Below are 26566 nucleotides of genomic sequence, written 5' to 3'. Positions count from 1 at the left end.
AAAGCACTGTGTTATCTTTAACAAGGATCACCGGCCCACCCACGACCCTCTGGACGGCTGGGTGCAAGAATTTCGTGCACCTGCGTTTTAATGTCCTTATGTTCTTTACGCGATACGCGGCATGGACGCTGGAAAACGGATGGCGTGGCAGTGTCGGTGATGATGCGATGATTGACTACAGGAGCATGTACAACCTTCGATGTGGTCAAAAGCAATCTTTAAAATCAGTTAGCAGAGAAGAAAGATTTTTCAGAACAAAATATAAGCCCGGGTTGATTTTGACCTTATGAAGGGTGCGGGGTGGTGCAGCCTCGTAGGGAGGATTCGTCTCCACTGAGCACAAATTCGGCAATCAATCCACATAGCGGAGAATAGCGACAGCCGTTCTCTTGCCAAGGTGCTGAATCTCATTGGTGAAATTCGTCAGAAAAACAGTCGTACAGCTGTCATGCAGTTGGGCAGGACAACATGCCACAGCTACTCTCTTCTCGATCAGCTGCGAAAAGTATCAGCGATACCTTCTTAGTCTCAGACAAACTTGTTCCGCACTAGAATCTAGATACTTGGCCGAGATGAAATCATGTGGTCGTTGTTCGACCATACGCTAAGGAGCGCAAATTGATGGGTAAGTTGGTTCATAATGCATACAGATATGAACCAGCAAAGAAAGACGCAGAACAAGAAGTTGTATTGTGTGAGTAACTCTTCTTCTTCTCCTGCATCGTTCTTAGCTGGCTCACCGTACGCATCGACAATCGGTAGAGTATTGATTCCTGGATCTTCTCTGTTAGTGCGCGCCACGATTTGTTTCCTCTAAAATGTGACCCGTGCTGTTCGCCTGCAGAATGCCGAGGCCCAGGATCAAATCTCTCGAACCGTCGCAACACTCGCACAAGACTACAAATTCCTCGACGTATTGAATCCACGAATGCCGATTCACGCTGAGCACCTTCCCGCTGAGGTAATCAGGTGATTTCTAGCCGTACGAATAATAGGCCTCAACCATAGCATCAAACCTTTGTTCAGCTCTTATGCGAGGGTGGGGCTGATCACTGAATAGCGTGCACAGGCATCAACAATCGCGTCAGCGCGGTCAATTGTCAAACACAAATCGGAGGTAGCGCTTTGGATGATGTCGCTTCGCTACATACTCTGCCTTTGTGAAACATATTCGTATCTGCGTAGTAGCGGCGAGGAATCTCAGCTATCTTGACTTCAGCGGCTTTACTTCCAGTGGCAGCTAGAATTAATTTTCCTTGCTTGAACTGGGAGAACGCCGAACACGATAGATGACTGCTCAGAGATTGCTTGGGAAATGGAAGCGCAGAGAAGGAGATCGAGAATTGCGGCGATCGTATATCACAGTGTTCTAGCGGGCCGACAGATTGAGATTCTATCTCAAGTTGCCGTTCGTCGTTGTAAGGGCTAGAGTCGTTGGACTCGAAGCCGCACAGGCCGCGCTCAACGGTGCGAGCACACCATGTAAAGATGACCCGATTAACGTATAGCGGTTGCAGAGGGTATGGCGGCCGGGTGCACACGACACTTCACTCCTCCGTAGCCGCCGATAGGCTGGAGAATCAGGCCCCCGGACAAGACTAAGCGGTCGTACTGCTCGAGTCGTGGTGTTCACATCCGAGCCGGATGCCTGAAGATGAGAGATGCGTACGTAGGTATCACATCAAGCGGACGGGAGTTTGGTACTTGTTTCGGCTGCGCTGCCAGGCGCACCTCATCCTGGACGATTGCAGTCATCCATGTGAAAGAAGATGCCAAGATGTCATGAGTGGCAGCTGCAGAGCTTGTAATCTTTCTCTGATGACCGGATTAGTTCACGTAAAATGGCAGTTTGTGACACGGAGCTTTTATGCAACAAATATTTCTGCATTAAAACAGAAGAATTTTTGTACCTATCACAGACATGTACAATAGAACTACATACTAGAAGAAAGTTCTACCGAAACAAAGGTACAGAGCCTAAAAAAAGACTACACAGCTGCAGAAAAGTAAGTTGTTTAGGTAAAACAACACAATATCCAGTCGTATTTCTGCACAGCTCTCTAGATAAATATTTTTCAACTGGGAATTATTTAGTACCAGATCAAATTAGTTTTCTATGTTTCTTATAATTTATTGTGAGCGCGGGATAAAAATCAGACGCCAGCTTTCTCTGCTCATCGGAAGCACAAGCCATTTTGATCATCAGGTTCATTAAAATGTGTCTTACAATCTTTTGCAGTTGCCTCAAAAATAATTGAAAAAACGCCTGCATTTAGTTTTTAATTATGGCAGCTTTAACTGCTCGCTGTAAACGCATCACATACTTAGACCCTTCCCAACTAACATGTGCACAACAGTACATTATCATATAACAAAACCCTTACAGTTCAAACTGGTCCCAGGATATTTCGGACCTGCTGCGAAGTGATAGGCGAGCACTAAAATTAAAATGATAAGCAAGTGAGTGAAACTGAACTATAGCAAACATAAGTGTAGCGTGAACAGAGAGGAAAAGCAAAACCAGAGAGTGGTACCACTTAGCGCTCCTTTTGCTAGTGAATAACCAGCATAAGAACTCATTACCGGTACATAAAACCGTTATATACCAGCAATATGCGTACGCTTGAAACATTCCTTATTTTCTCCACGGTTGAGGGGTTTACCATTGGCAGTTTGTTTACTTGCGTATCTTGAGTTCAAAATGATATTAGCAAGTAATACACTGGCGTACAGCTCTCAAAAAGCCCTTGTTGCATGCAGGTTTGTCCAAAAAGGCAAGAGGGGGAAACAAACTCAAATGGTTTTCCTACTGATAAATGTGCAGATCTTTACAACCCGAACGCAATATCTCCTACCATATTCACTATCACCTACACATTCCACTTACGCAATAACATACGCCCCCTGTCCACCATCCACAACTACGTCAAAAACGGTGAAAGCCCTTCAAAAATAACTTTCCAATGACACGGACATGCTCTATGTGGATGCCGAGTAATATTCTTTCAACCCTTCATATGCCTTTCATCCATTGACTCCAGCAGCCGTCTTAATACGACTGCCACCATATTCGCTTACTATTCAGAAGAGGCGCGGAAGAGACGGCCCTCGGTCTTGTTCTGACAACTCCCGATATCACCACCATTGTGAGCGATTCTAAATAAGCATTTGATAATACAGGCGCGGATAAAATATTCCGCCCAGCCTTGGTTCCCCTCCTGAAACGACCTTAAACCCAATCGTTCACTTTTCTTTCCACCCCTGTACACGCAGGCCGAGCTGGTAACGAGGTGGCTCACGCCTGCGCCCGAGGTCTCACTGTCGGGGCGCAGACCATGGATTGCGCCGAACGTCATTGCCGCCTCGGTCGCATTGTGCAGCTATCTGCACACCGCAAAACCTCTCGTTACCCAGAAGTTATATAATTAGATTCAGTCCCGAACACTTCCCACTCTTGCCTTCCGCTGTCTCATCGACCCAGCTCGCTTGAGCTTGTAATTGTAATATCTTGTAATATCTCTTGTGCTTGTAATTTCAACCTGATTCAACCTCGACCACATCATGTGCGCTTGTGTTTGCCCGCTTTCCCTTCCGCCCCCACCAAAATCGCTCCATATTCATTCAAAGGAGCAGTGGTAGGTTGCCCTGAGCAGACCAGCGTCTGATCTTTAGAACATTTTTTTGGATTGGTTTTAGAAGGTAGCGGAGGCCTACCCAGCGTAGGACTTCCCTCACTCCCCCACTACCCCGTTCCATTTTGGGATATGTCTTTCCTCACTCACTCGCTCGCTCACTCTATAATCCCTTGACATGCGTTACGTCACCAAATATCGCAAGTGGAAGCCAGCCCACGACCATCCAATTTATTGCTGAATTCCTACGTGTAATGTCTGTGTGCAATAAACGTGTAGTATGCCAAGCGTTCCAAATACTTGTATCCTCGATCTCTTTAAAAAATACGGACTGGTGCCAAGCCAGTGAAACAAGCTGAATGCGTTTGGAAGTATTATTCTACTGCAGTATTCTCGCTCTCCACAGTTTAACTATTTGAAAAGACTAGTTCCCCAACATATTAAATATTTTAGGAGAGTTTACTGCAGAGATATTTGGTTTTCAGACACAATAGGGTTTTTAGCGTAACACAGACACACACAAGAAGAAGGGCACCACGGGTGCTCACTACAACTGTTTATTCAAGGGCAGCAACCGACATGCAAAGCTGATGATGCGCACGCGTACAAGGCAAAATGAAAACAGCTCCAATCTTATCAATGTAAGAGTGAGATAAATTTGTTTTCAGTCTCATAAAATAAAATCCACGTGTCACTGACACAGCTCAAACCTGTTTTTTTTATATCATCAGGCATCGGCCGAGGAGGCTTTATACGTAGGCTGCTTTCCCCTGAATTAACTGTTGTAGCAAGTGCTCATGGTATTCTCTTTCTTGTGTGTGTCTATGTTTCGCTAAATACTTTCTTATTAACTAATTATTAGATTCAAGAACAATAGCTCAATTCAGAAGTTGTAGACGATCCTTTATAACAGCTGGCTCGAAACGATCCAATCTGGTCAGTAGAGGACTGTACGCGACACGGCACAAGAACGCATGCAGTTCGCAATAGTCGCCGTAAGGCTGTAACACGCCTTCAGCGAACGTTGCATTTCCAATGAGCTCCGTGCGCGTCTAAACGCCCAGTTCCGCTCTTTACGAACAAAAATAACGGATCCCGTAGCTTGTAAGAGTTTATAAATAGAAGATTTACTTTTCTTTGCTTCAAACACTAGTCTGGCATCATCTTTTCCACGACAAAGAAATCCCCTTTGGCAGTTATCGTCTAATGTGTTAAATAAGCAAGCTTTCTATTCAGATTTTTTACAGAACCTTACGTCCACCCTGACAAAAATTTTGTCCTGAACTCCTTTTCTTTTTTTTTTTTTTTGAGTACTGTAAGATCTCTATCATCAAGAATTTTGTTCGCTGAAACTTCAGGTGTAACAACACATTTACATTTTTCACTCCTTCTTTCGGCTTTTCCTGAACAGTTCGTTGATTATAGAAGAGGGGAACGCTGCTAGAAACGCATCGATGCAGACGCACTATCCTACACATCCGTGCCACTGACCTCAATGCAAGCATTTTATCTTACTGCTAACTTTCAGTCTCTTTCTACGCAGCACAACGACCCAAAGCGCCGCCAGGTTGCCCTTGACTTACATGAACAGGGACGCCAGCAGTACCGTGGAGAGGAGCAGGAGCACGCCGGTGACAAACATGTTCGAATGAGTCCCCGCGGCCGAACGAAAATCTTTGCCAAGCGGCGGCGTTGGTTTTATTCGCTCCAGGTGAGGAGGAAGATGCCCTTGCAAGGCACTGATTGCCCCACGCGCCGCCGCCATATCTGTTCCGCGACGAACGTTCACTCTTGTGCCGAATATGCGCTTGCAACACCTCGAGTGTTGCCATCGTTTCCTATTCTTTATCTAATGAAATACAAGCGTGCTGAGGAGGCGGCAATCTTCATATTGCGAAGTCTACATGTACACGTGCAGAACTCGGATTTGGTCAACCATTTCTGGTATACTTTTCCAGAAAATAAAAACGATTTCAAGCTTTAGAGCATTTGCTAAAGTTAACTTCATTATTCATAGCGGCTACCCGCTGCGATGGCTGCTGCGCCCTAGGTCGTTAGATCAGACCAGCTGCCGTGGTGGTCGTGTTTCGAAATACAAAGAATGCTTGTGTGATGCGCAGTTTTCAATCTTGTTGATATTCATCTCATGCCCTGGTGTAGTGCAGAGTTCGGTACTGCATGGATTAGATTTCTACAGTCGTAGTCGCAACACACACTAATGCCCGACAACAGCTAGCGTTAATCGGTTGATAAGATTAGGTTACAGTCGTAAGCTGCGCCCCTTGGGCAAAGTCATCAACTTCACACAAGGGAACACGGAAACGCATGACTTAAATAAACTATAAATATCCTTGAGTTGAAAGACCTTGACACGCAGTATTTTTACTCATAAAACTCGGCGTCAAGCCCATTAATAAGACGTGTCAGATTTCTTGCGGCTAGCAGATGGCACGTACGCTGTGTGGTTGTCCGCGTTGCCCCGCAAGCATCTCCATCGATGACTTGTTTTGCTGGCTTGACAGTCCATTAGAGTGGCGAGGCAGTCTGTTAACGACCGTGTTGCAAAAAATCAGATGTCCAGATTATGCTGCGTTAGTCCTATGTGGAGTTTGCAAATCGGTACAATCAGTAAGCCCGTCTTTGTATATTGCGGCGAAATCTTCAAAACTGTATTTGTTGTTTTTTAACAGCCGCCGGCATACAGGCTTATCACTCTGATTCTGGACCGCGTATCAGTTCCGTAATCTTTGTTTGTTAATGCTCGATGTCGCGAGTCACACCTTTATCAGTTTCGTTGTAGCGCAAGATGCGCCGAGATCTGTCTCGAAGGTTCCGGCCACTCGGGTGTCTTTCCACAATGTTCCAGCCCGTTCTGGTAGCTGTTTGCGACATTATCTAGATTGTTCTGTGTTTTTTGTTTACCTCTTCATCGATATGACTGAATCATATGTTGAACAAATCAAAGAGCAGCCGCGCCGGGAACATACCTTTGATGTTTTGGTACAAAACCGGCTATCAGGGCGCCCTATAATTAAGACACTCTGTAGGAGCAACAAGCGACTACATGCCCCGCTCGCGTCTTTTCTGACGTGTGCGGTGCAGCTGATCTCTGACGTGCTTTTGCGTTTGTATGATTTGTGCACAAGGACAGTGATTGCATTCACTACACTGGGCACGCTGTCTGTGCCCTCGATACACAATTGCTGTGACTTACAGCAAAAAAGGGGTCGCATAGACTGTTAGTTGTATGAACCGTGTTACAAAGATAACGGAAGGTCAGTAAAATATGTCTTTGTGATTCTGTGAACCTAGTGCACCTTATTTTGATCGCACACCAATATCTTCAAGCCAGGCCTTAAGGATTCTCAACGCATGCCTCCTCATTGCATTCATACGTTTATATGCTCCTAAAATGCACGAAGCTCTGCTTGAAATTAGAAAGGGCTCTTCCAGCGAGCTGGCTTCCCCGTAGGCGTCTTCAATGTCCTTCAGCTTTTTTATCCGTGAAAAAAAAAAAAAATCGTCGTCGCCTGCTTTTAAGTTTTTATAGGGTTTACCGTCTTCAAGCGATTAAAGAAATCGGGCGTCTTAATGGAGAGCTCCGATTAATTTCAAATACATAAAAGCCTTCAACGTGCACTGATATCCGACAGCACGCTGGATCTTTGCACCTAACCTTCATCGAAATGCGGCCGAAAGTCCGGAATTGAACCTTGGTCCCCAGGCTCTATAGCCGAGCGCCTATATGTCATCGCCTGTTAAGACAGCATCTCTCAGCCATTCGCGCCTCAAAGAAGTGGGCTGAAAGCTGGTCACACAAATTAGCAACGTTGTGCTCGAGGAATCAAAATTAGTACTTTACCTCAAGACCTGATCAAACAAAATAGCATAACAAGCTTTCTTGGGACTTGATTGAGTCCTGCATTTCTTCTTTTCGGGAAGGCTATCAAAAGTTTCGAGCGGGGTATATTTGTGCTGCCATGTCGCAAATTTTCGAGGACGTTTCCGATGTGGACGTTTACGATTCCGATGCGGACGTTTACAATTAAATAAAATAAAAATGGTACTCGAGTACATTACAGTTGAATAGCGTACTGTAATGTTGCAAATATTGAGAAAAATTAGCCCGCTGTTAAAGCTCTGGAAGCATTTCCTTGTGTTGTGATGGTGCCACTGGTGCAAAAAAAAAAAAAAAAAAAAACACGAGCAGCAAGCAAATACTGTGAAGCAGAGCATGAATTTTCTATAGCGACACATTTGACAAAGTATCTGTAGTCTTGTAAGAAATTTTGACTCGACATGAAGGAAATCTGCACGTCAGTGGAGCAAACAGTAAAAGCCATAAGCAAAATAGTCGACTCGGTAAATTACAGAGGCGAAGAACTGCGCCCGTTTCTTACTGAATCAATTATAATGCGTTATTCCAGTTGAAAAAAAAAAAAAAAAGCAAATTGTCAACTTGAGGTATGCGTTGCTGGCGAGATAAGCGTAGTGACTAAAATCCTCGGAAGCGAAAAGGTAGTGGCGTTAGTAACGTACTACACCAGCACCGTACAAGCAGTAATTAATACTGGTACAACTAATTTGCCCATATGACATGAATTGCGGACGTGGCTCACGACGCAAGCCTGACTGTGAATCCTCATAAACCTGTAGCCATTATTGATGCTCGAATGTTTATGCAATTAAATCGACGATTTTCAAGCGTTTTGAAATCATATATGCTAGCGCTTCTTTAACACACAAGGGACATTAAAAAGAAGAAGGAACACATATAAACAGGACTGATCCTTCTTTGTAATATGTTCCTTGTGTGGTAAAGAAGCGCTAGTAAGTATGATTTCAAATGCTTTCCAACTCGCCCAAGTTTTGCGCCATATTGATTTTTAAGCCATGCGTTTCATATTTTCCGAAATCACTGACTGTCCATCGATAATCCCAGAAATATCGTTTTTTCAAGCAATTAAATATTTAACAAAATTTTGCATCTCGATAACCAGCCTTTATCGGTGCTGACTTCTAGGGGACGTGTTGTTGTTGTTGTTGTTGTTGTTGTTGTTGTTGTTGTTGTTGTTGTTGTTGTTGTTGTTGTTGTTGTTGTTCTTGTTGTTGTTGTCAAAATAACTTATGGCACATACCCACAGAGGGGGAGCGGCCACGAATTGGGCAGCAGAGAATTTTTTTTTAGGCATACTTGCATAAAAAAATGATTTGAGGGGTAGAGTAAAGGACGCAAAACGAGAAATAAGTGAAATATAAAATGAAAAGTGGTAACACTCACAGGAGATTGACAGTACAATTGTAGAACAAGTGATGTTTAAATATTTAGCAAGGCAAACGATTTGAGTCCAGTAAAAAATTTCATCAGCGTGCGCGGCCCACACTTGGGTCGAAGCCCGAAAAGATGGCTGTGCGCTGCCGTAATTTCAGAGATCCTGGTCATCGAAATAAATCCGAAGCACACAACTACGACGTCGCTCATAGCCTATATGTCACTTCGGGACGTTAAGCCCAACAATTTACAATTTTTACATTGCAAAATATCGGGTAGGGCGTGCGGGCTTGCACACGAGCCAGAAATTTACGCGCCACAGCTGCACGCTATCTTTTGCCATGCGCAGTAACTGCATTTGAAAAGAAGTCAAAAGGAGCATCAAATTGTCTGGCAAAAACTAAATGGAGATCATACATTTTTATAGACAGTTTATTTCTAAGGAAGGAAAATGAGTTGTTCCTTTAAATATGGTTGCTTGCTAGTAACGAGCTGTAATTTTCGAGCCATTCCCGTTCGCGTCATTTCCGTCCGCCACGAAATCTTCATTGTATTGGTTGCTGTAGCGGCTTCTCGGCCTAAACCTCGAAACCGGTATCCCGAAGGTCGCCCGCAACGCTAAGTAATGTTCTTTACTTTTGGGCTTCATACCAATAAAGAAGTTTTTTGCCACCACCGTCTCTATGCTTGCTTCATACATGTCGCATCTTTTCTTATTTCTCGCTAACCATGGCGTCGCTCGCGAGCCGAAAACACTACGACGCAAAATAAACAAGCTGTGTGCAGCTTAATTGGCGAGGAACATGGCTACTGGGCCGCAGGAAGACATTTAGGGGTTAGCGAAAAAATTGTACGGGACTGGCACAAAGCCGCGAGTGTGGCCATGACCAATAAACCATGACGATCAGGCGTTGCATATTTCCCCTCTCCACACCGGCCCCTTCTCCTTTTACTTCTCCCTCTTTTTTCTCCAACTTGGTTTTGCCTAAATGCCATCTTTAAGTGCATATGGGCCCCATCTGTATATATAAAAAACATTTCTGAAAAAGTCCTGTTCAGACATTGGACGCTACGTGCACTTGTGTGAGCACATCAGGCGATACCGGCAAACGCGGCAGCCGCTGCAAACATATAGTTTCGTCGCACTTTCTCACAACGTGATCCTCAATGAGTTTTCTACAGAGTGAACGGGTGCGTTTTACACCAGTGCGATATATATATATATATATATATATATATATATATATATATATATATATATATATATATATATTGTGTGTGTGTGTGTGTGTGTGTGTGTGTGTGTGTGTGTGTGTGTGTGTGTGTGTGTGTGTGTGTGTGTGTGTGTGTGTGTGTGTGTGTGTGTGTGTGTGTGTGTGTGTGTGTGTGTGTGTGTGTGTGTGTGTGTGTGTGTGTGTGTGTGTGTGTGTGTGTGTGTGTGTGTGTGTGTGTGTGTGTGTGTGTGTGTGTGTGTGTGTGTGTGTGTGTGTGTGTGTGTGTTTGTCGCAAAAATTGCCCTTGGAGGAATGTTCCACTTATACAAAGGTGCGACGTACACCCAGGAAAATGCGGTATCTAACAAAAAATCAATTTTCAGCTGGAATTTGTGCACAAGGATGGTTACAAGAATTCCCTACTATCATGCATTTGGTCAAAAGCGTATATTGTTCGGCAAAACATGCGACAGAGATAGCAAACACTCAAGTAAGACATGGAATTGGGCTAGTCGGTTTTCATAGTTGCAGACCAGAAAATTCAAACCTGTGAAAAAAAAAAAAACGATGGCGGGACAACTAAAGAAACACCAATACACGCACAGACAGTGCTCTCTGTGTGTTCTCGTGTCTCTTTATTCGTCCCGCCTTTCTTGCGCAGTTTTGAATCTTTAGGAAATTACTAATACAGGTGTCTGATCATAGAGTCGCTTATAAAAAAAGCCGATGAAAACACACGAATAGAAGGGAAATGTATACCTTTGTGTGAGTCACTGCTTCCTTTGTTAAAGCATATGCTGTGTTACGCCCAAAAAACGACATGAACAATGAATGAAGCCGTAATGTAGGTCTACGTAATTTTGACAGTCTGAGATTTATTACCGTGCTCAAGCATGACAAAGTATAAGGCCTCTTGTATTTCGCATCCATGAAAATGTGGCCGCTACTGCTGTGATCAAACCAGCGTCGTCGGGCTCTGCAGTACACTGCTCTAGCCACTCAGCCACCACAACCAAGTAGTACATACTAAAATTTCCCCTGTTTCGGTTCTCATTGCTTGTCTATGATTGTGACCTTCCAATACCAGCTCTGTTAGCGTCAAGTTCTTGAGGAAGGGTATTTCTTTTCTTTCAGTCGTTACTGTTAAAATAGAAATATATTGTGAAAGTAACACGTCTAACTCCTAGAACTTTTCTATGTTTGAACCTCTTTTACTATCACTGTGCGAAAGCTCCGGTGTGGTGCTAAGTGGTTAAGGCGCTCGAATCCTGAACCCAGGGAAGAGGGTTCAATTTCTGCCAGTGCGGTCGCTTTTCGATGGAGGCGAAAAGCAAGACGCCTGTGCCCTGCATCATTCCACGTCATACGAACCTCTCGTGGTAAACATTTTCAGTGCCCTCCGCAACGGCGTTTTCCATCACCTAAGTCCCTCTTGGATGTAAAATTTGATAATTCAAAGTGTAATTATTGTGAAAAACATTTGTAAGTTTATTTCACCTTGCACTGCGCTTGATGTCGGTAGGTGTGGCATTGTGCGTTGCGTTCTTCAAAGCTCGTTGTCTCAGGTTGCATGTAGTACTTTCTTTCCTGCTTGCCAGAACTTGAGGGCTTACGCAGTGTGTCCTTGGACTTTTTCAGGGAAGACGACTTCGTGTGGCCAGCTGCAATCACTGGCAGGCTTTTCTCGTCTTGTTACATTACACAATGCAGCAGACAGCTCTGTTTGCACAAGAGACTGTGGATAAAGCGCCAAAGCTGTTTCTTTTCTTTTTTGTCTCTCTTAATTTTTTTCCTGCTTCCTTCGGCATTCTTTTCGTTTCTTTCTTGCTTCATCCTTTTCTGCATGTTTTTTTTTCTCGTTTTCTTCAGTTAGTCACTGTTTCGCCATTCCTTCCTTTTTTTTTTTTTTTTTTTGTTCTTCCAAGCCCCTCCCCCAAGCCCAGATATGTGATGTTTTATTCAGCAGGATTTCAGCGAAATATTCTCAAATGAAACGTATTCGAAGGTTTTATCGTCGAAGTGCTCTCCTGATGGCTGAACAAGCTGACGGAACGATTTGAAATTAAGGTTATGACTGAGCAGTGACGTTCACCTAAGAAACTAATAAAGGCATTGCTGAGATCCAAAGCGGGTGCAGTTTGAACTCGCGTTCATGTCATCAGTACGACTGAAATCGATAGCCCCGACGCGATGCGACTGACATCTTGCTGCGCGCCATGATTACCTGAATGGGTGTACCGCGCAATTGTTACGGCACGTCAGACCACACCAGCATGGCGAGTGAGCCGAGTCCTTCTACTGTCTCGGCAGAAGCAGCGCGCCGTGTCCGGCGGGATAAGTTGGTACGGGGTTGGTTGGTTGGTTGGTTCATGGGAAGGGAAAGGCGCAATATCTGTCACACTTGCTCTGTGGACACCTGAACCGCGCCGTAAGGGAAGGGATGAAGGTGGGAGTGAAAGTGGATAGAGAGAAAGGGGGGCCGTAGTGGAGGGCTACGGAGTAATTTCGACCACCTGGGGATCTTTAACGTGCGCTGACATCGCACAGCACACGGACGCCACTTCGTTTCGCCTCCATCGAAACGCAGCCGCCGAGGCCGGGATTTGATCCCGGGAACTCCGGCACAGTAGTCGGGCGTCTTACCACTGCACCACCCCGGCGGGAGAAGATGCCGTAAATGAGAACTTGTTGTCTTATGTGTGTAAATTATAGAGCTTAGTGAAATTGAAGCTTAAAGCAAACCAAATATTGCCGAAAAGCTAATCCAAATTGAGCCGTGCAATGCACGTTTAACTGAGTTAAACATTAACTAAAATTCTGCCAATTTTGTATTCGCTAAACTCTCACTGCTGCAAGTCGTAGCGTTGCCCCATATGCAGCTGTGAACTTTAAAAGGGCCTCATGAGGGCTATTTTAATGTTCACCAGAAACATAGAATGTGTTTTGGACATATCAGGGATTTTACATTTTGGAAAAGGCGCCGTTTCATATTATAGTCAAGAACCCATGTTAATTGAAGAACTTTGGCGATTAGCCGTAATAATGTGACCTGTATAGCGGTGGGATGAAAATGGATCTGGCTTATGCGTCTTTGTAGCAGGAAATCTGCACACTACACATAAGCCAGGACCGAGGAGGGCAAAGCACATTACGTGAACATGCACTTCCACATATTTATCCAGCGGTAGTCTTAAAGGCAAGCCTTCGCAAGTTTCTCACCCATCAAAAAAAAAAAAAAAGAAAGAAATAATAATAAGGTATATATAGTCCTTACTCGCGCTGACGTGGTTATAACGCCCCATGAAGCGAATCCCTGGGGCAAACTCCTGCATCGAACTGCGATCAGGAGTGAATCCTTTTTTGACTACTGATTAAGAGTACTCTTACTTCGTGTGAACTTTACGGGTTACATGCGCTTCTCCTAAGGCTAGAATCAGTCGTCACGGCTGCGGCCATTAACGTGTTTGTTGCGTCTCGTGTGAGCTCTTGAAGGAAAGCAAAGCCTTTAAGCTCCGCACTGTGGAGGTGGTAATAAATTATTTCGCTTTCCAGATTAATGAATGGTTGGCCGTTGGTCATTAAATGCTTCATAATTAACTTTGTTTACTTGTTCAGTTCGCTTTCATTGTGAGATGGAACTTTGTCGGCGATCACGAGACATTGCGTGCGCGGACGAGGAAACAGGGCCATTAGTGACGGCTCCTATAGATAAAGGGGGAAAAAAACGAACACGTGAAGCGGCTTTCAATGCAGCTCATAATAGCAGTTGCATGATCATAAGGGATTACGTTCTTCTTCAGTCGTTAGCCTGGAAATTTTGAATGATGAGTTCAGTATTAAAGACTTAAATCGGCCTCGATGAAATCAGTTTATATCACATGAAATCAGATGAAAACAGAAATTAACTTTCGGAGGTGTATATATGACCATAATTCCTATTCAGAAGGTTGTAGTTGTAAAGCGACGAACACAACATAATGATGACGCATGACACATTGTTATGCCATCTTTAGTCAGAGGCCTGTAACTGCGACAATGCGTTTTTTGGGGGAATAGGTGGTAGTGAGTGGCTGGAACAGTCAAGGTATTCTTAGATGGCCGGACCAGTGTTTTGCGACAAGAAACTTTGACATAGAGCCTCTAATTAGCCGAACTGAGGCTCCAAATTCCAAGGAGCCAATAAAAAATGTCCATGCTCTACAAAGAGGGAGCTTGAGGGAGTTTTATTTTAAGTTGTGAGCTTACGAGTCAGGCACTTTGGGCCAGAAGTCTGTTACGCTCTGATGCACGACGGCATGGGCTGACCTAGAAAGGCTATTTCTTTATTTCTCAAGATTCCAACCGTTTATTTTACTTTTAGCAGGGTAACGTGAAAAAACCCTTGTCTCCAGAAAGCCCGTCCACTTTGTCGACGTTGTGATGTCATATCATGGGCATGACTTTGAAGGGTCCAGCAACGGACCTAGCAACGGACTGACAGGTCGTAATTTTGTGAGACGTTGCGAGACCACATGGCCTGGCTAAACTAGCAGTTGCCAACTCGGGTTTCCCCTCTGAATCGGGAGGGGGGTAAGATGGGAATACTGCCTTCCAACGCATTTTGACATTGTTACGGACTTGTTCTCAAGCAGAACACGGCGGAGGGAACAAGGAAGAGGAAGAAGAAGAAGTGTGCGCGCCTTTCGACCCAAGGCTAAGGGCGTAACAATATCGATTTAGACACGTCGCCCCTTGAGTTCGCGCGCACGTTCTTGAGGCTTGGTTAAGGCGGAGATTTATAGCTTTATCAGGTGGTCTCCCACATAAAGGTATATTTTACAGCCGCATGCTAAAGAACATGTGTGCCCAATAATAATAATAATAATAATAATAATAATAATAATAATAATAATAATAATAATAATAATAATAATAATAATAATTAATAATAGCGTAATGAATAAAAAGGTAAAAGATACTTCTTAAGCGTGTAGAAAAGCCTGCGTACGCAAACGAGGATCTGAATGGGGAACCGGTCACCGGGATTCCTCAATGCTGTCGCCTTTGAGGCATAGCTTAAAGATCCCCTCAATTTTGTGCGAATGAATATGGCTATGAAATAATGATTTCGCATGCTTTCGATCACCTGTCATCCTTAGTCGTTTTCACGGTAACAGTTTACATTAGCTTAGTTACGTTTCTGCTATTCTTCGGTCTATGAAGAAGTGAAAAAAACTTTCGAGCTTTAACCGATCTCTGGAATTTGTGTACTCTGCCTTTGCATGAATTATGTGGTTTCTCAATCGGCTGTGAAACCAAAACAGAAAGACTACCTAATTAAAGCAAAATAAAATTTCATGTTTCATACATGTTTTCCTTGCTTTTGGCAGTGTGCCTTAGGCGTGCAAAAACACCTACCTTCGTCTTCTTATATGCTACGCCGGCGGTGAAGTTAACGGTGCCAGTGTTGTTTAACGGTCAATGCTCCTTCTTTTCCGTTTTCTAGCTTAGTGGCGCCGAAGAAGTTTGACAAGAGACTTTGTGCGACTATTTATTTATTTGTGCCTTATTTATTACATGGCATGAAAACACGCGCTCTTGTAAATATAGTACAAAGCATACTTCGCACCGTAAGTTGTCGTCAATGATATGACTGTATGAAAACTTCCAACCAAACCGCTACAGATACTAAAAAAAGAGTTATAAAGTGAAGTACGCAGTCAATCGAATCATGAGTAAAATATATGAAAAATTCAAGAAATAATAATTGGAAAGTGCGCAATATCGGCGCGCAAGCTTCATGGTTAAAATACAAACACATAGTTCGCAGACTCGTTCACCGTTCATCGTTCATCATTCACAGTGTTTTATTGCAGCTTCCACTTCAACCTTTGCGGATTAACAGCTAAAAGCAAGTCTGTGCTGTGACTATATAACGTTCTTTTCGGCTACAGGCTGCTTTCTCTTTCCTAGTAACATCAAGGGAGGATTCACTTTTTTAATATATTTGTGCAGCATAAATATATATGTGGCACTCTGTCATTTTTATTGCGATTACAAGAAATGTGCCGAGGTGTAAAATTTTGGAAAAGAAGTGTAGCGCAAATAAATCACTCAATACGTGCAAGCCTGTCACTTCTCTTCGCTTAAGAAAAGGAAGTGCTCTATTAGGTTACCGAGTGTACATCTGAGACACAATTCTTGTCTATTCATTTAACAACACTATTACAGCTCTTACGTGATTTCTGACAAAAAAAGGTAATGATATAAATTGGGGGTAAAAGACCACCGTTATGCTGCGTATACTACGGTCCTGTTATGCATGCAGCTCACAAGCTGCAGCTTGAAATCAATGGCAGGGTATATTTTGACACAGCTATTTTTAAAACTCATCATAGTATGTAGCACGCCTTCGTAGAGTGACTTCACAGCGTGCCAAATGTCAACAAATGGCAAGTCGATGAGGACATAACTGCGAACTTCAGTGACGGAGTACGCGCTGTTTTTTTTTTTTTTTTTTGGCGGAGCACCACCACTACCGTTTTAATTTCCAACGCATCCTTCCTTCATATCCAATCTCAATTTGAAGCCAGAACAAGAGTGCGAAAATAAATAGGTTCTAATTAATGTCAGTCAATGTGTCTGAACAGTGTTCTCCTGCATATTGCAATAGCTGAGTGATTAGGTTCGTCGCCACAGGCGACATTCATCTAGGTACGAACGAAATCTCCGTTTAAGACGAGCAGAAGGCAAAAAAAAAGAGATTATCTTTTTAGAGCTACCAATACATATAGTGTTGTTAACTGGGCGCCTTCTTCTCCAATATGCAAAAGGAGATTTTTCTCTCACATTGTATCATGTCAACACATCCACTAAAGCGCCAGTGAATCTTATCAGCTCTTGTGTTTTATGAGGAAAGGTAGAGGTCATTTTGTCATCAATTGCTGATTTCCTCATAGTGCCTGGAAATGGGACCTACACAAAATTTGCACGATGTTCCCATTGGACGGTTGCATTTACCTGCAGCAAAAGTTTCGAGAATATATTACGCGATTCCTCTTCTACTTCTGCATACGCATTTTCTCCAGTTCATCTTCTGCTAGCTGTAACTTTAATATCTGCTGGCTTCTAGAGCGTCGCACGTTGTTTTTACACAGGTTCTATTTCTATAGCGCTATTTCCTTCACAATTTTTACTCTCGCCGATCGTAAATCGACAGGGAAACGTTTACAACGAATCACACAACCAGCCGTATTAGGCCGATTTCTTGAGGCTATGAAACTTTATCCATGGTCCCCTGGCTGGCATTGACACCATAGCGCGTGAGCCCATCTTCATTGCTCCCTGAAAAAAGGTAAGGATAAATCTTACCGAATGATATACTGTCATCAACAAAGCGCCTTGCGCTTATAATTTTGTCCAATATTCATGCACAGCAAAAGTTATTTCACTCATCAGGTAATAAGAAATTCGTATCTATGAACTTGGTCTCCAATGCATCAAGGCTGCCCGTGCCGTTTGCATTTCAGCAAAAGCTGTGAGATAGACGTTTCCACCACCAGGATCAGATGCAGCAGTAAAAAGGCCCAATGGAAGCTCAAGGAGGGGAACTCAGAACACCGGTGTGCTCACTCTCCAGTCGAATGTCACATGGAACTGCAAAAAGCTATGAATTCTGCGTATGCACCAAACCTGTCACTGTGTGCACCGCATCAGATGATAAAGCCTGCCCTACAATGTTCTAAGCAGCTACGGAATGAATGAATATGGCTCTTGTATATAATGTCGGCTCTCGCCCACGAAATATTCATATTAATTTATTTATTTTTGTAACCTTAAAGACCCCAGTAAGGAGCATTATATTAGGGGTTGGTATTCAAAACTAAAACATCAACAAAAAGGGACTATGATGTGCACAACGCCTATAGATGGGGACAAAATAGTAATTTGACTTAGATAATATAGCTTACAATAGCAAAGTACAAAGCGCTAAAACGGTTACGAACCCGGTAGCAAAGAAGACAAAAACATGCGACGGGCAGTGAAAGAGAACCTGATTAACCCATTGGTAAACAAAAAGAAAACTGGAAATGGAAAGCAAAGTACGATAGATCAATGTTTCAGGAGATAGATAACGTAAACTAAAAATAGATTTTAGGATGTCTTTAAATTGAGGGAAATCTTAATGGTTACAACGATGTTGGGAAGCCCGTACTAATCGTCTCCTTAACGGAGTATGACGTTTTTCTTTTGTTGTTGTTTTTTGACGATCTGAAAACGGGGCTGTCTTTTTACTTAGGTGCTTGATGGCAGTAAATAATAAAATTGATGAAGAAGAGCCAAATTGGCTACATTTTGTCGGCGCTTTACTATAGGTAAGCAGCCACAGTTCTCTAGTTCGGTTACACTAGTGCACGATGAAATGTCGGTTTAGACGAATCAGTGCTACTGAATACTTTCATAGTGCCAAAAAGGTACTGTTGATGTGGGTTACAAACGGTGTGGTATGGGCTACTAATTTGACGTGTGCTGTTCGAGCTTCATAAAACATTCACGATAGCCCAGAGATCGGCTCTATGCTGAAGTGATGTACTTAATGTGGGTTGATCAAGTAAGGCTGTTAGAAAGGTGTAGTCCTAGATTTATGTTTTAATATCTAGTAACTGAGATCCAACGAGAATGTATCTATGTGCAGGGTAATTTTAACGTCTATGAAAGTGTATCGCCTTACGTTTAGGAGTGTTTAATGACATCTTTAACGTTTTTCTACCAGTTTTCGACAGCGATGGAAGTCGCGCTGCAAACTAAGATCATCTTCAAGATTGGTTATTTTAGTATAAATAACGCAGTCATCTGTGGAAGACGGAATGTTGCTGTATATGCACTGAGGGATATCTTTTCTGAAACTCCAGTGGCTTATGTCTATAGCTCAGTTCGCGGGGTTAGGACAGTAAGTAGGTGATCTCCACAGACATTCCAACTAAAATAAGAATTCTAAGTACTCTTTCGGAGAACATTTATGATCAATTCTTGCTTCTGGCTTTCCATCAGGTGCAGATACTCTTGTCCATAGGTACGAGTTGTCACCAGCTACTTACAATTCATTTGCTAATTCACGAATTACGAAAGATGGTGTTTTAAAGGAAACAAGTGTTTATGTTCAGCTGTTCTTCAGAGCTCCACTACCGAATTCCATCAAGGCAACTGCTTTAAACCAGTTACCCATTGTGCGCTTCCCAACTGGAGATTTCACTGGCCGCACTGACATAGCGAGAAAGCCGCTTTTCTGATGCAGCGCAACTGAGCTACTGCTACGGGCAACAAATGACTGTGGCACTCACCAGTTGAGATGGACCAATCTCCAAGCGGTATTTCTGCAGCAGCCTTGCCACAGTGTATTTATTCTGGAGTACTGCAATCCTCTGACCGACGCAGTTTCGTGGACCAACACCAAACGGTACAAAAGCCATTTTCTTTATGTTGGCTTCATTTTCAGGGAAAAATCTGCAAGAAAGCAGCACTAATGAAGGCTATGCGGCCTACTGCTTTTAACTGTTAAATTCGTAGTCAAGAACTACAGCCAAGAAAAAAATGGAACACTTGGGTTGTCAAAGCAGACTGAATGAGGATTAATGGAAAGCCTCTGCCTGAAAGCAAAGTTTCTACAAGAGGGCTTGGCTTGTCTTCACCTGAGAAAAATGAGTTCTTTTGTAAAAACACTCGCTAGAGGATACGGCCTCTCTTTCACGCCTTTTTAATAATGCTTCGTGCACTAAATAAATAGTGTCATTCTTCTCTTCAGCGGATCTTTGTTAAATTTCTAGATTTCTGAGGGCATATATTGCTGAGAAACAATTCCTGTTACATAGATCGAATTCCTTGTATGGTTGTGAGCATTGCTGCAAGCGTTGTTGTAAGGGCTTCCACTCAGTAAAGTTATCTAGGGTACTTAATTATTCTTACAACTAATTTGGTTATTATTCTTAATTTTTTCTAATTCGTCCAGGAAAGAAGAACCTGAGCCACTGCGTGCTACTTTTATCCGAGCAAGGGACTGCAAAATAAACGCCATTGTAAGGTTATCTCAACCTGCAATTAGCTGTTGCGGGGTGAAGCCACTTCCACCCTATAAGTTAAAATTTCCGAGCTTCAGCCTTGCTCCTTGCACTCTGATGACCATGACGCCTATTTTTGTTTTATAAATAACCACTGGATTCTTGAAAGTGATTAATTTCACCGAAGCTGAACCTAGTTTTTTCAAAGTCCAGTGGCGTTTCTCAATTCTATAGAAGGTATCGACTTAGTCTCTTCTCTGATCTAAGATACTGCGTTGCGGCCTAGTATTAGACCCAATTAGTGGGTCAGAGAAATAACTCAAGTTACCGACATTCTAGTGGAAATTAAGAAGAAGAAATGGACATGGGCAGGACATCTAGTGCGAAGAGAGGATAACCGATGGTCGCTTAGAGTAACAAACTGGATTCCAAGGGAAGGAAAGCGTAGCAGGGGGCGGCAGAAAGTTAGGTGGGCGGATGAGATTAAGAAGTTCGCAGGGGTCAAGTGGATGCAGCTAGTACAGAACCGGGTTAAGTGGAGAGATATGGGAGAGGCCTTCGCCCTGTAGTGGGTAGAGTCAGGCTGCTGCTGCTGCTGCTGATGATGATGATGATTAGACCCATCATTTTTTTTTTTTATTGCGGAAGCAATACTACGACAGCCAAAGCGAGACCTCGGGTGGCCGCAGCTAGGCCGTGAAGGGGCGTACCTGCGGTCTCAGCCTGCCATGACATTTGAATTAACGCTACTCCTATGCCACGGGCAGGAGCTCAGGTCACTCCTTTCATACGGGAGGGTGATATCAGAATCAGCCTGCCAGAACCGTTTGCATTCTCGTTATCCCTACGACAAGCAGGCACGTAGGGAAATAATGTAGCAGGCAAAAGAAACTTCCGCCGTTGCTTTCACAATTCAACTAGGGTTAACGACAGCTAAACCACAACTATTTGTTTTTCATGAAGGCTGACACAGCCGCTTTAGTTACCAGTTACGCCGGTAACTGTTATCTTGCTGGATTTTTCTGCTGCTTTAGGTATTAAAGAAGCTCGTGACCCCATAATTATCGAGCTGTCATCATTATCATCACATGGGCTGAAAGTGTCTCGAAGATAACTGACCACTCATTTTAACTTATGAGTTGCTTAGTAAACAATTTTGAATATTTTCCAGTGGAAAATGGCTCTAAATACTCCGGAAAACTTATTTTTTGTCATGACGTCAGCTGAAAGTAATCCTGCAATGCTATGCTTTGATTCAGCACTCCATGAAGAACCACTGAGCGCATGCACAAAGCTGCTAATAGATAGATGAGAATGGCAGCGTGCAAATGTTGTACGAGTTTAATTTGAGAATGCAGAATAGCCATTTTAATACTATATAAATTACGTTATTGAGATGCTGTTTTAGAACTGTATTAAAGATTAGGAGGACACTCAAGTTCCTGCCTGAAGGGTGGGACGTGACAGCGGTTATGATCCCTCGTCTGGGGCTCCCCTTGAGCTACTTGCTTGATCCCTAAACCTCTGAATTTGAGCCTTCATTACCACTACAGTAGCTATTAACATACTTTCGGACGCTACCATATTCTGAGAATTACTATCCGGTGTAAGTATAAAGTTTCGCTTTGATCAAGCCGTATGAACATGTCTGCATGTGCCATAAGTACACATTGTCTGAATCGGGATCCAAGGGACCCGGTGGTTTCGATTTCCGTCTCAACAGAGCTGCCCGAGTTGGCAGGTCCTCCCATGCAATATGGTATTGCGACTTCACACCCGGGCGGCCAATTAGTGCATGGCCGTGTCCACAGTGAAATACGTCTTGCCTAAATTATGTCTGTAATCTCTCGCTTAGAAAGCCGGAAACACGGAACTTTGTGCACAATGGTCTGTTACTATCGTTTAAAAGAAAGGAATAAATGGCAACATGGGACGTTCTGCACAACGGATACCATCGTGTGAAAAACTGAAAAATCGGGACACACTCAAGCCCTACTTAAGAATATGATGCGAAGCGTTAATGGCTACAGCTTAGCAAATATCTTTGCCGATCTTCGTTCACGCACACCACTTTGCTAGTATCAAAATTATTTATTTAAAATTCGGGTGTCTATTTTCTGCACGTACTTATTCGCACGCGATTGTATTATATGAAATTCGTGACGTTTAAGCTCCACTGTTACGACGCAGTAGCGTTAACGACTACCGCCCGAGACTCCGCCTGTGCATTCTTGATCTGGTTCTACATACGCGTTAAAAAAGTTCCAGCTGTAAGTGAAACTTCCACTTATATGAGTGAAAATTCCACTTATAACATGGAGCTTTTTTGACACATATGTGGAACCAGATTAAGAGTGTGGATCCTTGCTCGCGTGCATATGGTTTGCTGCTAGGTTAATGATTTATTTTTTAATTTGTGCCTAGATTATTTCACGCATGCTCCTTAGCATGCACTCATAACTTAGCCCATTATTTAGACGTGGTTTTTTTAAGAACAAGTCTAACGTCAAGGCTAGTTACACCCAATTAACACTAATTAAACCTGTGTGAAACGCAGGCCTGGAAATCATCCATTCACGTGTTTTAACAAATATTGGCGCAATTAGGCCTACCCGAGCTAACTGGGCGTATTATAGTTAGTTAAGCCTAATGGACTTAGCCCTACGCAGTGGTCACGATACAGTGGCACGTGCTTTCCTAAGCACACATCGGCCCCAATTTCACCGTTTTTAACCTAATTAGACTGGATTAGACTAAGGTAAACTTGATGTATAAAGATGAGACAATTTTACTCGAAAGCATGTCAAGCTTTAGAGTGTAAAATATGCGCTTGCTATGGTTAAACCACTGCTTTTTTAACCTAGATGTTTCCCTCAAATATAATTTTGTCGACTGGTATGATCAACGAGCTGTGATCTCGAGAGTGTCGATGTGGTCCCAGCGGTCCACGTCCACCTGTACGCCATGGTGCTTGTAAAAGTTGTCTTTACGTAATATTCGAGCGCCCTTAATAACGCCCTTTAAGTTACAGAAAGACCCTAATGCTGGAGTTCCAACAAAAATCTGCTTCTTACCTGTCGGGGTTGAACACCAAGGGGTTTTTCCAGTAACGTGGGTCTCTCTGGATCTGGAACTGTGGAACCATAAAGCAAGTTCCGGCCTTGAATTTCAGTCCCTTGTACTCGAAGTCTTCTTTGGCTTGCCGTGTCACAAACCTGACACATGTGAATAGATCAAGGCAAACTCAGAAGCTAGCAGAGCCCAAAAGAGCTCTTAACTACAATAACATGCATGCTCTTAAGAAAAGCAGCCCGCACTCGTGTTGAAAAAAAATGAAGACAATTAAAGCTGGATACAGTGCGCAGGTTGCCTTTTACATTCGAGTGATCTAGAAATGACCGTGACTCTGAATATACACGTTTGCAATTTTATCACAAGACCTATACGATGCTTGCACCGGATATAGGAACTCTTTTCATCCAACCTGACGTTCCTGTGGCCTTTTAAGAACTCAAAAATCGGAGTATATCAAGACCTGAAATGCAGCAAAATTCTGCCAGGAAACAATCAAAACCTCCATGATTTTATATGGTGGGTTATAACAAGAAATTATGGCAAGACATTCACAAGCTTAGCAGCGTTCGGTTTAAGACAGCGAGCTAAGTGCAGTGACCTTCAGCCAAACTTTCTTTTTGGAATAGAATGTAATACGCCGATTACACATTTTTATATCTATTCTTAGTCATTTTGGTAAAACTGAAGCTCTTGTCGACAGTTACTGCTTGTATTTCGATAGGTGAATTCAATTTAAATACCAAACGTGGTTACTATCTTGCGGCCTTGCAGTATCTGACTAAGTTTTACAACGTTCTTGGAAAACCAAAGCACCTCCAATTTTCATTGTTTTCTGCTTACGAGATTGAGAGACTAGCATTTAGATTAGCTGTCATGGAGCCATATGAAATTGAAACAGAAAGTTATCGTGCCCTGTTTGTTTCCGGATCAAACTATGAGTAGGTGTCAGTAGATGACCATTACATTTTGTTACCAGTGACGTATGGGAGCCCAACTTACGTTAATCCTGGAGGATAAAGGCGGTATGTTTCATTCATGACTTGTTCCAAGTAAGTTAGCTTCTTCATTACAGTGTCGTAATCCAACTTTCCCTGGGCGAGTAGCAGAAAAAAAGTATTTTGTATTTCGTAAACGTTAGAAGCATTTATTGTCTGCACAATACACGTGAGAAAACCTAAACAATTGTGTTCAGGTATGTTCACATGAGCAACCTATATACGAGCATTAGTTTTAGCGAAGAATTGTGCCCCATAGCTTATTTATCCCAAAACCTCTACTGTACTTTTTCCGACAAATTCGGAGGCCTTATTTACGTTAATACAAAATGTCCAGGAGATGTCAGTGCGACTAAATTAAAAAAGTACAGTTTGAATTAAAAGACTGAGATTTCTTGTGAGTGTTAGAATAGAGACCGCGTGTCTTGCAAGGGACCAAGCATCTTTCTTCATGCAACACAACTTTGTGAGATGCAACAGGAAAAATAAAAAAGCCACTCGGTGTTCTGTGAATGCCTAGTACGCAATATTCTCAAGTCATAAAGAAAAATTTCATTTGCATTTCTCCTCCCAGCCTTTAATTGTACTAATTATTAGTGCAGCTACATTTATGTGAGGATTTTAAAGATTAAAAATGCTATGCTAGATTAAACTGAAATTTTACCACACCTAGTGAAGACTGCGTAAAATTTGGCACTGAAGTACCTAAGTAACAGTTTCTGTAAATGCATACAATGTTGCGAACCTACGTATGTGTATCTGCTGTTAAAAACAACGCTTGCATTTATTTATCAGCGCTTAGAAAGAAACAGAATTGTCATGTCAGTATAATATCTTCTTTTGAAGCATATGCTAATTTCTACCAAAGATTGATTGCTTCTGCCTGCAACTTGGACAGATATTGACCAAAACAAATCTTTTCTAAGGCTCTAGCAGCATTTTAGTATTGAGATCAGTGGCAGCGGCAGAAGTGTATTCTGGCACAAAAATGGCTCCAATTACCTGATATAGAAAAGAGCTCCGAAAACTGCGCTCAATCCACCCGTATTTCGTCCTCAACCGTAAAGGAATTTCCGACCAACAACCGCAGTCACTGGATTTGATAGCGAAACACTCAGGGGTATTAAAGGCATCATTACAAACAACTACCGCCAAAATTAAAATTTAATTTCCCCTCCCCCACTGCTTATAGCACAACCAGCTTAAACTAATCCAGACTAAATGCTGGGGGCGAACACATTTATATAAATTCGCATAGGAGAAAAACAATAACAAGAAAGGCAAATTGATGATCCCCTGTATCGTTCGCTACTAACCTAAGGCCAGAACTTGGGGCGCCCACTATATTCTTATACTTACACTGCTATTTACTTAAAATGAAGATAAATGTACAATATCCAAATAATATTAGTGTCACGAGAATATGCTGATATATATTTGAAAGTAGTCATTCCTCTTTAGATGATACAGTATATGAGAAGGCGATAAATATTGAATGTGTATGCATAATTTTCGGTCAGTTGCATACATTAGTTATTTAAAGAAGCACACTTTAGTACCAGTATATCTAGTGCACCGAAGTATATTTTACAGCCCTTCTGTAGAAGTTCGGAATCTACTGAAACACTACGTGAGCATTTTTGTACAGGTAAATTTATTTTTCTTCTCTAGAAGTAATGCAGGTTTCAACTGTTCCAAGACTTGCAATGAAGCATGTGCTTGAAAAACGTTGCAAAAATGATTTAATGTGTTGATGAGGTAATGTGCTTGCTGACAACTTCATGGGTCGAAAGGATGCAAAAAAAATGCAAAAATGGCCACTTACATCTTTGGAGACGCAATCCTCAATTTCTTGGCGGACTTTTTCTTGGATATCCGGGTACATGGCAAGAACGAAGGTTAAATAACTAAGCGATGTCACTACTGTTTCGTACCTGCATAAAAAAAACAGCAACAAAGTTGTTGATGATAAAACTGTTTTGTGCAACTCATTCTCATCATCACCGTGGCCTCCAGCACCTACAAAGCAAGGCGCCCGTGTGCTGTGCGATGTCAGTGCACGGTAAAGAACCCCAGGTGGTCGAAATTTCCGGAGTCCTCCACTACGGCGTCTCTCATAGCCTGAGTTGCTTTGGGACGTTAAACCCCACCAAACCAAACCAAACCATACCACACCCACTACCAGGCGAAAGCCGTCCCTTTATTCGTTTTATTAACCCGTTTTAGTGACAGCTGCATCCACATAATCCCCGCTAACTTCGTAATCTCATCGCCCACCTGATTCCTCCGCCCCATGTAACTATTTCTTTCCATTATAATCCAGTCTGTTATCTTTATCCATCTG

The 26566-nt window shown here is 42.7% G+C and overlaps 2 protein-coding genes across 3 annotated transcripts in view; both read right to left on the bottom strand.

Annotated features, from left to right (window-relative positions):
* Nucleotides 1-5287, bottom strand: part of LOC146190936 (cytochrome P450 3A14-like) — a 37225-nt gene extending 31938 nt beyond the window's left edge. For both annotated transcript variants that reach the window (XM_084599866.1, XM_084599867.1), the window contains exon 1: nt 5216-5287. In XM_084599866.1, the coding sequence (XP_084455992.1) occupies nt 5216-5274 (59 nt within the window). In that variant the 5' untranslated portion in view covers nt 5275-5287. The remainder of the gene's footprint in view (nt 1-5215) is intronic.
* A 10357-nt stretch (nt 5288-15644) lies between these two features.
* LOC146190935 (cytochrome P450 3A14-like) overlaps nt 15645-26566 on the bottom strand; it is a 38247-nt gene continuing 27325 nt past the window's right edge. The window contains exons 10-14 of the mRNA XM_084601334.1: nt 26048-26156; nt 24227-24318; nt 23227-23367; nt 19439-19601; nt 15645-17441 (exon numbers count right to left, since the gene is read on the bottom strand). Of these exons, the coding sequence (XP_084457460.1) occupies nt 17352-17441; nt 19439-19601; nt 23227-23367; nt 24227-24318; nt 26048-26156 (595 nt within the window). The 3' untranslated portion in view covers nt 15645-17351. The remainder of the gene's footprint in view (nt 17442-19438; nt 19602-23226; nt 23368-24226; nt 24319-26047; nt 26157-26566) is intronic.

This window comes from Amblyomma maculatum, chromosome 4 (genome assembly GCF_055883805.1).
Source record: "Amblyomma maculatum isolate TAMU_Amacu chromosome 4, ASM5588380v1, whole genome shotgun sequence".
Classification (NCBI taxonomy): Eukaryota; Metazoa; Arthropoda; class Arachnida; order Ixodida; family Ixodidae; genus Amblyomma; species Amblyomma maculatum.
The sequence above is the reverse complement of the archived record's forward strand: the minus strand, read 5'-3'. Positions and strand labels throughout refer to the sequence as shown.